This window comes from Ctenopharyngodon idella, chromosome 23, assembly GCF_019924925.1.
Source record: "Ctenopharyngodon idella isolate HZGC_01 chromosome 23, HZGC01, whole genome shotgun sequence".
In the NCBI taxonomy this organism is placed as follows: domain Eukaryota; kingdom Metazoa; phylum Chordata; class Actinopteri; order Cypriniformes; family Xenocyprididae; genus Ctenopharyngodon; species Ctenopharyngodon idella.
Window position 1 is genome coordinate 11,326,320 of NC_067242.1, and position 12,465 is coordinate 11,338,784.

The following is a 12,465-nucleotide window of genomic DNA, read 5'->3' on the forward strand; positions in this document are numbered from 1 at the left end:
TCCATACACATCAGTGAAGTGCTGGCTAAAGAATACACCACAGGCTTTAGAACATATTTATATATTTTTTTATTCAAACTTTAAATTTCATCGTCTCTACAGTGTAAAAGGTCATGAATTCAAAGCCCTAAACGGACTAAAAGAGATGGATTCACATCGATTTGGTAAGAAAATCCATCTAGAGTATCCAAATAAACCATTTAGGAATAATTTTCGAGGTGGAATGGGAGAATAAAATATAGGAATCAGAAGTTAAAAAAGCTTTTAACAACCAAAATGTCGATGCAAGCTATAAAACGGAACATAAAATAAATATAAACACTATTAAAAAACATCCATTTGGTACACAGTAAACCAGTGTGATACTACAGCTAAGATTCAAAGAATATCAATGATAAATACAGTACAATATGTACTTACAGTATGCCATTGTACACCCACAAACCCCCAGTCACACATACATGTACAGCACAAACATAAGAAAATAAACATTGATAATCTCTGACAAAAATTATAGTCATGTGCATTTACACTGTACACACCATGTTTCATTTTAATACTGCTGCAAGCGCTAATCGCTTTCATTTATCATTTTTATCCCTTTTTTTTTCTGCATTTTGAACTGCAGCTATCCCAGACTTCTGAGATTAGTGCTTTAGTAATAATATACCATTTATCACACCAATATATTATATATGTATATATAATCAATAAAAAAAATACATACCATTTGAGGGGAAGCCAAATGGGAATTTTCTAATGAGATAAGGAGAAACACATTATTGCTCTTTTAAGGTTGGTCACATCAGCAGGACAAGGGGAACCATATATTTAATCAAGCACCAAAAGGTTAAAACCTTTAAAAGAATATTCTGGGTTACTTCAAGGGCTTGTGAGACCATAATCTGTATATGGGGATAGCATTAGCTGTTATTATTTTATATTTTATTTTATTTTTATTAAACAATTTATTCCTGTGATGGAAAGCTGAATTTTCATCATTACTCCAGTCTTCAGTGTCACATGATCCTTCAAAAATCATCCTAATATGCTGATTTGCTGCTCAAGAAACATTTATTATTATTACTCATGTTGAAAACAGTTGTGCCGCTTAATATTTTTGATGTGTAAGTGTATTACTGTAAAAACATTTTACGAATTGACAACAGCATTAAACCGATGCTGGACGTAGACATTAAGCTAAAGATATAACCCAGAATATTCCTTTAAACTGCACCGAAACATGACTGAAAAACAGGGCCAGAGATCTGAAACATAAATTAGCGCAGCACTGCATCTCTTCAAAATAAAATAATGTAGGTGACTAATTTATATCCACAACTTTACACATGAGGTATCGTGGTTCGTTTTTAAAGATCACAGGAGAAGAGGTGGCTTTCTGACTGATTAATTCCTTAACATTTACGTTAACATCTTTCATTCCTTAACATATCTATCATCAGAGAAAGCTGTGCTGTCCATTAAAACAGTGTGAAACAAATGCCTATGTGAGTATCATTATGTCAAGCACTGGTTAAATGGACTGACTCATTATTCTAGTGAGATGGCTGGTGATTGTCTTAGCAGATGATCTGTCTTTCACAGCTGGGTGATTAGGGTTTAAACCCAGCTTTACTGTGAATGTTCATTGGCCACTGGGTAAAGCTGGCTCATAAATGACCTAACCAATGGATCTGGAACTGCTTTTTTGCTGCCAGTACAGTAGGTGAGTACTTGAGTTCATCTGAGCTTTGGTATGTTTCATGTGAGCTTTCAACAAGTATTTTTAGCTTATTTTCTGCCTTATTTTTGTGGACACAGTGTATTTACGCATGTATGGAAGCACGATTCCACCTCGGAGTAAAAAATAAAAGGTAATCGTCAAGAATAAAGTCACAATTTGAAAAATAAAGTCACATTGTGAGATATAAAATCACAATTAAGAGAAATATAGATGCAATTAAAAGATATTAAGAGAAATAAAGTCAATGTGAGATATAAAAATCAAAATTATGAGTAAATGTTGCAATTGTGATGTAGTCACAATTTGAGAAAAAAGTTGTGAGATATAAAGTTTCAATTACGAAAAATTGTAAGATATTAAAATCACAATTACGAGACTTCAGTCACAATTGTGAGATATTAAAAATCACAATTTGAGACTTTAGTCACAATTTGAGAACAAAAGTCACAATTCAGTGAAATACAGTTGCAATTGTGAGATATCAAATCACAGTAACACTTTAGGGTCCAATTCTCACTATTAAGTAGTTGCTTATTAGCATGCATATTACTAGGATATTGGTTGTTTATTAGTACTTATAAAGCACATATTAATGCCTTATTCTGCATGACCTTATACTACATCCCTTAATACTACCCAATACCTAAACTTAACAACTAGCTTACTATTAATAAGCAGTAATTAGGAGTTTATTGAGGCAAAAGTCATAGTTAATAGTCAGAACTGGACCCTAAACTAAAGTGTCACCAAAATCACAATTATAACAACGTTGCAGTTGTGAGATATAGTAACTTTTTGTGAAAAAAAGTACATTCTGAGAAATAAAGTCGGAATTGTGAGATATTAAGTTGCAATTAAGAGAAATAGTCATATTGTGAGAAAATCACAATTAAGAGAAATAAAGTTGTGAACTATCAAGTCGAGTGACTTCAGTCACACTTTACACAAACTACTAACTATAAGTAACTTTGCAACTACATGTCAACTAACTCTCATTAGAGTATTAGTAGACTTTTAGGTAAGGGTTAGGTGTTAGGCTTAGGATTACTTCTAGTCAGTAGAATGTCTGTTGGGGAACCATCACAATAAAGTGTTAGCAGATATTAAGTGGACAGTCTACTAATACTCTAATGAGGGTTAGTTGACATGTAGTTGCAAAGTTACTTATAGTCAGTAAAATATATATTTAGTAGAGTGTTACCAAAAGTCACATTGTGAAATATAGTGTCACAATTCCAAGAAATAAAGTCACAATTACCTTTTTTTACTCTGAGGCGGAAACAGGCTTCCATATGTTTGCACTCATCCAATGCAAGCTCTAAAAAGAAACAAATTCATATAGGAATAAACACTTTCTGGAATATATGCAGACGAAGAAAAAACATATCCACAAATACAAGTTAAGTCCATTTTTAATTCCATAGGTAGGTTTTCGCATCAACCTGCCATAAATCCTATAAACACAGACAAACACGCTCTCCATATACACGCGCAACTGAGATATTCTGAGCTCTAGATGTGAGCTTGGTCTGCAATAAAACCAACGGAGCCAGTCTGGGAAATGTGAAGTGTGAAGCTTCAGTCATTAGTTGCGTGATGGTAACAGTTATTAGTAGACAGGACCAAGATTTCCACACACACAAAGCATGGGCAGAGCGATCCAAAACGACACCATAGAGAATATGACCACTGCGTTAGCGTTGAGCCGTGACTATCGGGACTGGACGGTAAACAGCGTGGATGTCCAGTGTGTCTGCCACACCGCCGACTCAAGGTCACGTGATCTCAGCGAAGGCGATGTGATTCTGTTGACAGAGTAAGACAGAAAGAAGGACGTCAGCAAATACTTGAGGACATCAAACACATCAAATCTGCTTTGAAAGAGGAAAGACTGTTTGAGATCCGAACCGTTTCCACACAAGGTTTGAGGAGAAAGACACACTTTTCACACAGGTGTGACTACTAGCAGCAGCTGTTTAGCGCTGTACCTAAATACAAAAACAACAATTTCAAAACATCCTTAATAATTTTTTCCTTTTCATTAACCTGTTTAAATTCTTACATTTATTCTTACAAAAAGAAATAAATATTTGAAAAATAAACTACAATAAATTATTTAATTTCATGTATATTAATAAATAATAATTTAATTATATAAGTCCTAATATCTTTTGAGGAGCAATTTCACTTCTTAAAGGGTTAGTTCACGCAAAAATTAAAACTCTGTCATTAATTACTCACCCTCATGTCGTTGAAAACCCGTAAGACTTTCGTTCATCTTCAGAACACAAATGAAAATATTTTTAATGAAATCTGAGAGCTTTCTGTCCCTCAATAGACAGTCTACGCAACTACCACTTTCAAGCACCAGAAAGGTAGTAAAGACATCATAAAAGTAATCCATGTGACTCCAGTGGTTTAACCTCAATTTTATGAAGCAACATGAGTGCTTTGTTTGCACAAAAAAAACAACAAACAAAAAAAACATAATTTACTACTTTACTTACAAAAAATAATATATAGAATTTTCATTTTTGGATGAACTAACCCTTTAAGGAAATCTTAAGGATGTTTAGAAATTTTTACTGGAAAACAAGAAAAAATATTGAAAGAAAAGAAAAACAGAAAGTGTTCATGTTACTTCTTTTTGTTTTTTAAATTACACTACTGTTCAAAGGTTTGGGGTTGGTAAAACATTTAAATGTTTTTGAAAGAGGTCTCATGTTGAGCAAGGCTGCATTTGATCAAAAATAGTCAAAACAGCAATAGTACTATGAAATATTACTTAAAAAAATGATTTGAAAATATAATTTATTCCTGTGATGTAAAGCTCATTTTCAGCATCATCACTCCAGTCTTCAGTGTCACATGATCCTTCAGAAATCATTCTAATGTGCTGATTTGCTTGATTTGTCATTATTATCAATGATGAAAACAGTTGCTGCTTAATATTTTTGTGGAAATCGTGATGATTTTTTCATGATTCTTTGATGAACTTTTGTAACATTATAAATGTCTTTACTGTCACTTTTGAACTATTTAATGAATTCTTGCGTATTAAAAATATGAATTTCTTTCAAAGAAAAACAATCGGTTACACTTTATTTTGATTTTCCACTTTAGACATTCTACTAACTATAAGTAACTTTGCAACTACATGTCAACTAACTCTCATTAGAGTATTAGTAGACTAATAGGTTAGGGTTAGTAGAATAAGTTGACTTATAGTTGCAAAGATACTTATAATCAGAATGTCTGTTTGGGAGCATCAAAATAAAGTGTTAACAGATACTAAGCAGACAGTCTACTAATACTCTAATGACTGCTAGTTGACATGTAGTTGCAAAGTTACTTAAAGTTAGTAGAAAGTCTAATCGAAATAAAGTGTAACTCTTAACTTTGCAAACTTTTGAATGGTAGTGTATGTTCCTTTGGTTTTATCACTCACAGAAAATTTTGCTGAATGCAAATTATGTGGATACAACAATCGCATTATACTAAAAAAAAAATATAACATCATAAATTCTAGTTCACTTCCACATCAGACCCTTGTTTTCAAGCAGACCCGTGTACGGTTCCTTGTGCATCAAAGTACAGTAATCAGGTTTCACAAAAACAAAAAACAAACTTAGGTCAAAAACGTCTGATATGAGGACAAACACTGTATATCTGACCCGTGCTGGCAAAATGAGTCGCAATGAGCAAATTTTCAAAAAAAACAAACAAAAGTTATTGTTATTTTCACAATCTCTATGAAAAAACCTTTAAAATTATGTAGAATTTGTTGGAATGAGAGAACAAATGACTGAGCTAAATCTGTTTGAAGTCGATAGAGTCAGCAAAGTCAATTTTGAGAAAAATCGAGTGAAGGTTTTCTGAAGGTTCCAAAACAAAATCACTTAGCAACCATACCTTAAAATCCCTGTTAATAACACTGAATTTGGCAGAACCAAATATCTATAGGAAAAATATATATTCATTTTTCTTTCTCAATATTTTACTTCAATATTTTGAAGTACAGCAATTCTGTATATCGGGATCGCAAGCTGTCTGAAGCGTCTTTGTGCGCGCACTTCTGATCTGTCAGTCAGCGTGTGTAAGATCGATTTGTTTACATCAGCATGAGTTTGAAAATCACATTTCATTGGTTCAGATTCATGCCATCAAAAATTCGCAATGAATATTCACAAAGTTGGAATGCTGCACTTTAAAACTTGTGATGAGGGGAAGCACGAGTGGTGAAGCGAGCAGAAAAAAAACTGGATAAATGGATAAAGGAAAAAGATACTCCTCTCAGAAAACTTACAAAGAAAGATACTTTTAGATGTTTAACTGATATTTGGAGCATTTGGATCACTAGACGAGGGTTTAATGAACTAATTTTTGTGAAAACCTCAAATTCAACCAAAATCAACATTTTTGACTTGTTTTGCTTGTAGCTCGTAATTAGCCCATGCGCATTCCGACTCATTTTGCCAGCACGGGTCGCGTATATAGACAGCTTTGCTTGGGCCCAAATATCTCTGTATTCTTTTATTCATTTCACACACAACCGAAGTTCCTGCATGAGGCTGACCACAGGGACCAGGTAACAACATACACCAATGCTTCTGTTTAACCTTTAGCTGGCATATGTGACCGGTTTATGGGCCCAATCAGAAAGAAAATGAGTCCCGAGAACCAGAAGACAGATCGTTTCAGTCAGAACTGATGGAGCGTATGACTCCAGTTAAAACTCTTTTCTGAAACGCAACGTTCAGTTTTTTACACACGTCACGCAGATATACATATAAATGGGTGTTGAAAGGGATTCTGCTGGAGTTGTAGCTGAATTTAGAGTGATAGCTAACAGTACACAGTGCACTGCGTTAAAAAATGTATAAATAATACAGCTGGAAATGGAGTGAGTTCATCAGAGATTCAGCAAACATGAAGAACGATCACAGAAAAGCGCTCCACGGGTCATATCGCTGATATATACACTGTGACCTCGGCAGAGAATGCGGGGCGGATTTTCCCAAGCAAATTATTTCTCGCTTCCAGCCATATTTGCCATGATCCCGCAGTCTCTGTGATTTGAAGAGACAAAACAGAGATGTGGATTTTCCTCGCCTTGTCCTCCCACTTTCAACAGCATTATGGTTTCTGACAGCAATCTGTCTGGGGGATATTTCAGCAGAAAGCAAAGTGGAATCTTCTGTTTTCCATCCCGGTAACCTCACGGGACATTATTGCATCCAAACTTCATCTACATCTATATAACAAATATTTTGAATCAGCACCCTCGACTAAAGAAGAAATAGAAGATTAGCATTTTTATTGGCGTAAAGAGCCCTCAATATCCTACACATTCATTTGCCGCATTTCAATAAACCATCTGTGAACCGACATTGCTCCCAAATGGTTCGTTGCAGCTGAATAAGCAAACAAGAACAACATTTAATCCCTCATATTCTGCAGAGAGAAATCAACACTGCAATCTGGGATTAAATTATTGTCTTGTTTGCTTACGTGCAAGATCATGAAACAAATGAATAATAAACATTTAAAGGGCCATACTTGCAGTTTAATTACAGTCTGACAGGGCTCAGCAGTGGCTTGTGGCTTAATTAAAAGCTGAACACGAAGTCTGACTCTCTGCCATGGAGGATAATGGCTGCTAGGGTGCTAAATGCAGACGGTATCGCCTCAGGAATGGAGCTTTTTCAAACATGTTTCAAGTCTCTGAGGGCTTAGTAGTGCGTTTCAACTTCTATACGAGGTGCGGAATTGCTAAGAGTTTTAGGTCACTCAACTCAAACACCAACACCAGGTTTCAGGTTTTTAAATGGATTGTGGAGCACCGGCTATGAAAGAAAACAAACTGGAAGCAACTGTGTGTGCAAAGAATCCTTATTAGATCACAAAAAGCTTCAAATTACATGACTCTCACGTATACTGCAAAAGTCTCACAGTGAGTATCAACTGAAGTATCATGGTATACCAACAAAAAAAACCCACAATAAAGGCCCACATGCCGTAACAAAATCAATTGTCTATTTAAATTATATCTTTCAGCTAATCGGCCAATATCAATGTGTTTTTCATATACAGTGGTATGCGAAAGTTTGGGCACCCCTTGCAGAATCTGTGAAAATGTAAATAATTTTAACAAAATAAGAGAGATCATACAAAATGCATGTTATTTTTTATTTAGTACTGTCCTGAGTAAGATATTTTACATAAAAGATATTTACATATAGTCCACAAGACAAAAAAAAATAGCTGAATTTATTAAAATGGCCCCGTTCAAAAGTTTGGGAACCCTTGATTCTTAATACTGTGTGTGGTTACCTGGATGATCTACGACTGTTTTTTTGTTGTGTGATGGTTGTTCATGAGTCCCTTGTTTGTTGTGAGCAGTTAAACTGAGCTCTGTTCTTCAGAAAAATCCTCCAGGTCCTGTGGATTCTTCAGTTTTCAAGAATTTTTTGCATATTTGAACCCTTTACAACAGTGACTGAATGATTTTGAGATCCATCTTTTCACACTGGGGACAACTGAGGGACTCAAACACAACTATTAAAAAAGGTTCAAACATTCACTGATGCTCCAGAAGGAAACACGATGCATTAAGAGTCGGGGGGTGAAAACTTTTGAACAGGATGCAGATGTCCAAATTTTTCTTTTTTTGTTGAAATATCTTTTTTTTTCATTGAGTACTGCCCTTCGGAAGCAACAGAAGATACTTACATGTTTCCCTGAAGACAAATTAAGTACAATATACCTTGAACTTCAAATTCAAAAAGTTTTCACCTCCTGACTCTTAATGCATCGTGTTTCCTTCTGGAGCATCAGTGAATGTTTGAACCTTTTGTATTAGTTGTGTTTGAGTCCCTCAGTTGTCCCCAGTGTGATAAAATGGATCTCAAAATCATACAGTCACTGCTGGAAAGGGTTCAAATATACAAAAAATCCTTGAAAACTGAATAATCTGCAGGACCTGGAGATTTTTTCTGAAGAACAGAGCTCAGTTTAACTGCTCAGAACAAACAAGGGACTCATGAACAACCATCACAAAACAAAAAAACAGTTGTAGATCATCCAGGTAACCACACACAGTATTAAGAATCAAGGGTTCCCAAACTTTTGAACAGGGTTATTTTCATAAATTCAGCGATTATAATATCTTACTCAGGACAGCACTAAATAAAAAATAACATGCATTTTGTATGATCTTTCTTATTTTGTTAAAATTATTCACATTTTCACAGATTCTGCAAGGGGTTCACATACTTTTGCATACCACTGTATTTCTGAACCAAACACACTGAACATACATTCAGCTCATGGGTGTTCATCCAACACCTCGTCGTCTAAAAAAAATGCATAATTTAATTGAGATAAAGAAAAAGGACATGATGACAGGGATCTTTAAATAAATTTTAAGCCAAGTGCAAAATTATGGGGGGTTGAGGGTGACTTAAATGTAAAAAAGTATGATTATTAATATTAAATCAATATAATTACTGAATATTTACAATATTACAATAATATAACTATTGCATCATACATTAAATATTTTATTAATATAAAGATGTATATTAAGATGTTGCTTATATATATTTATTCAATAATTATAATACAATATAATTTTTACTTGACCAAGGCAAACATCAACCAATTGCACCCTGAAAATGAATGAAAGATCCTTTAAAAATCCGTCTCCATAAAAGTTCAAGGATAATTTGCATATTAGCTTTAAGTTCAGAAGAAGATCAGATACAACCATGAAGACTGAACTGCAAAAGACTTGAAAACATGCAGCCGGAGATGCCAATGCTCTGGGTACGCTGTAATTTAGGTACAGATAATTGTTTTGTTCACTTGCAATGAATATGATTGGGTTTTAACTGGGATTTAATGACGTGTCATTGTACTCCAGAGGTTTGGCAGCCTGAGCTCCTCACACAGGTGCGCATACGTTTATTGCCTTGTGTTCTGCAGGTGTCTGAAGCGGCTGCTTTTGCCTGTGATCCAGCTAAAGAAACTCAGGAGACGGTCTTTCAGAGTACGGGACGACAACTCCTCATCATCCATTCTCAGTTCTGTCACCTGAGGGACAGGAGCGCATGGATACACATCTTGTTGTTACGAGTGCTCAAACTGACACAATTGGGACCCTTGAGAGCTGATTCAACACTCTGCACACAGGGCATGTACGTCAGTTCATTTGACAGTGCGGTTCCAGAGATATCAGGTGTGCTTTTGTCTATGTGCTCAGTACCTGTGAGGCGATGTATTTCTCCAACGGACTCTCAACCCTGGGCGAGCTGACCATTGGATTGTCACTTAGGTGGTCCTGTGGGGGATCCTCATTCAGCAGTTGTTTTCCTTTGAAGTTATGGACCACACACACCACCTGAAAAATAATGTAATAATTTTTTATGTTAAGAGAAAAAACAGGATTTTCTTAATCTTCTAAAATAAAATAGTTTGATGATATTATAATGTTCACAATGCAAAGTTCCCTCCCCAGTTCACCTTAAAAACAGTGTAAAATACATCAGTATGCAGAGGTTATCCAATCATAACAGAGGTCATTTACATAGAGAAGTACTAATGTAACAATAATCAGCCTGATTATTTCTACAGATCTAAATGTGATAAAATGGTAGTGGTAACTAAATTGACTGAGATTTTAAATTGACTTTATACAAAAAATAAATAAATAAATAAATAAACAAATAATATGAAAGTGTAAAGTATGGAACTTTGAAAGGAACACCTCTAGCAGGAAATAATGTAAAACATCAGTAGAAGAGAGAGAAGCTGTATGAGTGCCAGAGGAGATGCAGTGTACTATGAAAGAAAGAATTTCTAAAATATCATTGAAAAAAAAAAAAAAACAACAACAAAAAAACAAGCAAAATATAATTTAAGTGAAAGTAAGGGTGAATGTAAGGATTCATGCAGTTGTTGATTGTGAATACAGTGGAATACAGTGTCAACATAATAAAGCTGCTCTGTTAATGGAGCAGACAGCATAAAAGCACATAAACTTAATACAAAGACACTGTGTAGCACACAGTCAGGGACAATCTTGTGTCAAAGTAGGAAGAAAGAGTGAAATAACAGTAATTTTGTTAGCAGTCATGTGAGTCCTCGACACAAAGAGGAACATAGCTCCTTCTCTTCCCACTCTTATAAATAGAATGACAGATAGAACATTAGAATGACAGATTGATAGAATGATAGACAGACAGATAGATACCTGTAGAAAGAAAGATAGACAATAAGACAAATAGAAAGACAGACAGACAGACAGACAGACAGACAGATAGATAGATAGATAGATAGATAGAAAGATATAGCGATTGATAGAATGATAGAAAGATATAGACGGGGGGCGGGCAGATAGACAGACAGATAGATATACAGAAAGAACGACAGATATATAGAAAGAATGACAGATGGATAGAAAGAATGACAGACAGAAAGAATGACGACAGATAGACAGACAGACAGACAGATAATTAGATAGATAGAACAGACAGAGTGACAGATAGATATACAAAAAGAACGATAGATAGATAGACAGAAAGAATGATAGAGGGATAGACGACAGAAAGAACGATAGATAGAAAGAACGATAGATAGATAGATAGGCAAACAGAAAGAATGATAGAGGGATAGACTGACAGAAAGAATGAGAGGGATAGACAGACAGAATGAACGATAGGTAGAAAGAACGATAGATAGAATGAAAGATATAGATAGATAGATGGATAGATAGGTAGATAGACTGACAAAAAGAATGAGATAGATAGATAGATAGATAGATAGATAGATAGATAGATAGATAGATAGATAGGCAAACAGAAAGAATGATAGAGGGATAGACAGACAGAAAGAACGATAGAAAGAACGAAAGATATAGATAGATGGATAGATAGGTAGATAGACTGACAAAGAACGATAGAACGATAGATAATTAGATAGAGCGATAGATAGTTAGATAGACAGAACGAACGATAGATAGAATGATAGATAGAACGAACGATAGATAGAACGATAGATAGATAGGCAAACAAAGAATGATAGAGGGATAGACAGACAGAAAGAACGATAGATAGAAAGAACGATAGAAAGAACGAAAGATATAGATAGATGGATAGATAGGTAGATAGACTGACAAAGAACGATAGATAATTAGATAGATAGAACGATAGATAGATAGATAGAACGAACGATAGATAGAATGATAGATAGAACGAACGATAGATAGAACAATAGAAAGATAGATAGATAGACAAACAGAAAGAATGATAGAGGGATAGACAGACAGAAAGAACGATAGATAGAAAGAACGACAGAAAGAACAAAAGATAGATATAGATAGGTAGATAGGTAGATAGATAGACAGAACGATAGATAGAACGATAGATAGATAGATAGATAGATAGATAGATAGACAAACAGAAAGAATGATAGAGGATAGACTGACAGAACAAACGATAGGTAGAAAACGATAGATAGAAAGAACGATAGATAGATAGGCAAACAGAAAGAATGATAGAGGGATAGAATGACAGAAAGAATGACAGACAGACAGACAGAAAGAACGATAAATAGACAGACACATGGGAGCTTTATAATAAAGCTTTACATAAACCCTCATCGCCGTGTTCTGCTTGCACAGCTCGCTGTATATAATACTCCAATCCAAATGTGTATTTGTA

General features: G+C 34.8%; 2 protein-coding genes across 10 annotated transcripts in view; both read right to left on the reverse strand.

The window, feature by feature from the left end:
* Positions 1-12,465, reverse strand: part of LOC127505766 (60 kDa lysophospholipase-like) — a 293,042-nt gene that overhangs the window by 143,719 nt on the left and 136,858 nt on the right. The gene's annotated exons all lie outside the window — the stretch shown is intronic.
* plppr5b (phospholipid phosphatase related 5b) overlaps positions 53-12,465 on the reverse strand; it is a 63,017-nt gene continuing 50,604 nt past the window's right edge. For 7 of the 9 annotated variants that reach the window (XM_051881589.1, XM_051881590.1, XM_051881586.1 and 4 more), the window contains 2 exons: positions 10,011-10,145; positions 53-3,549 (listed from right to left, as the gene is read on the reverse strand). In XM_051881589.1, the coding sequence (XP_051737549.1) occupies positions 3,520-3,549; positions 10,011-10,145 (165 nt within the window). In that variant the 3' untranslated portion in view covers positions 53-3,519. Of the gene's footprint in view, positions 3,550-9,550; positions 9,839-10,010; positions 10,146-12,465 lie in introns of those variants that run through there. The other 2 variants (XR_007927808.1, XM_051881592.1) reach the window with 2 other exon arrangements.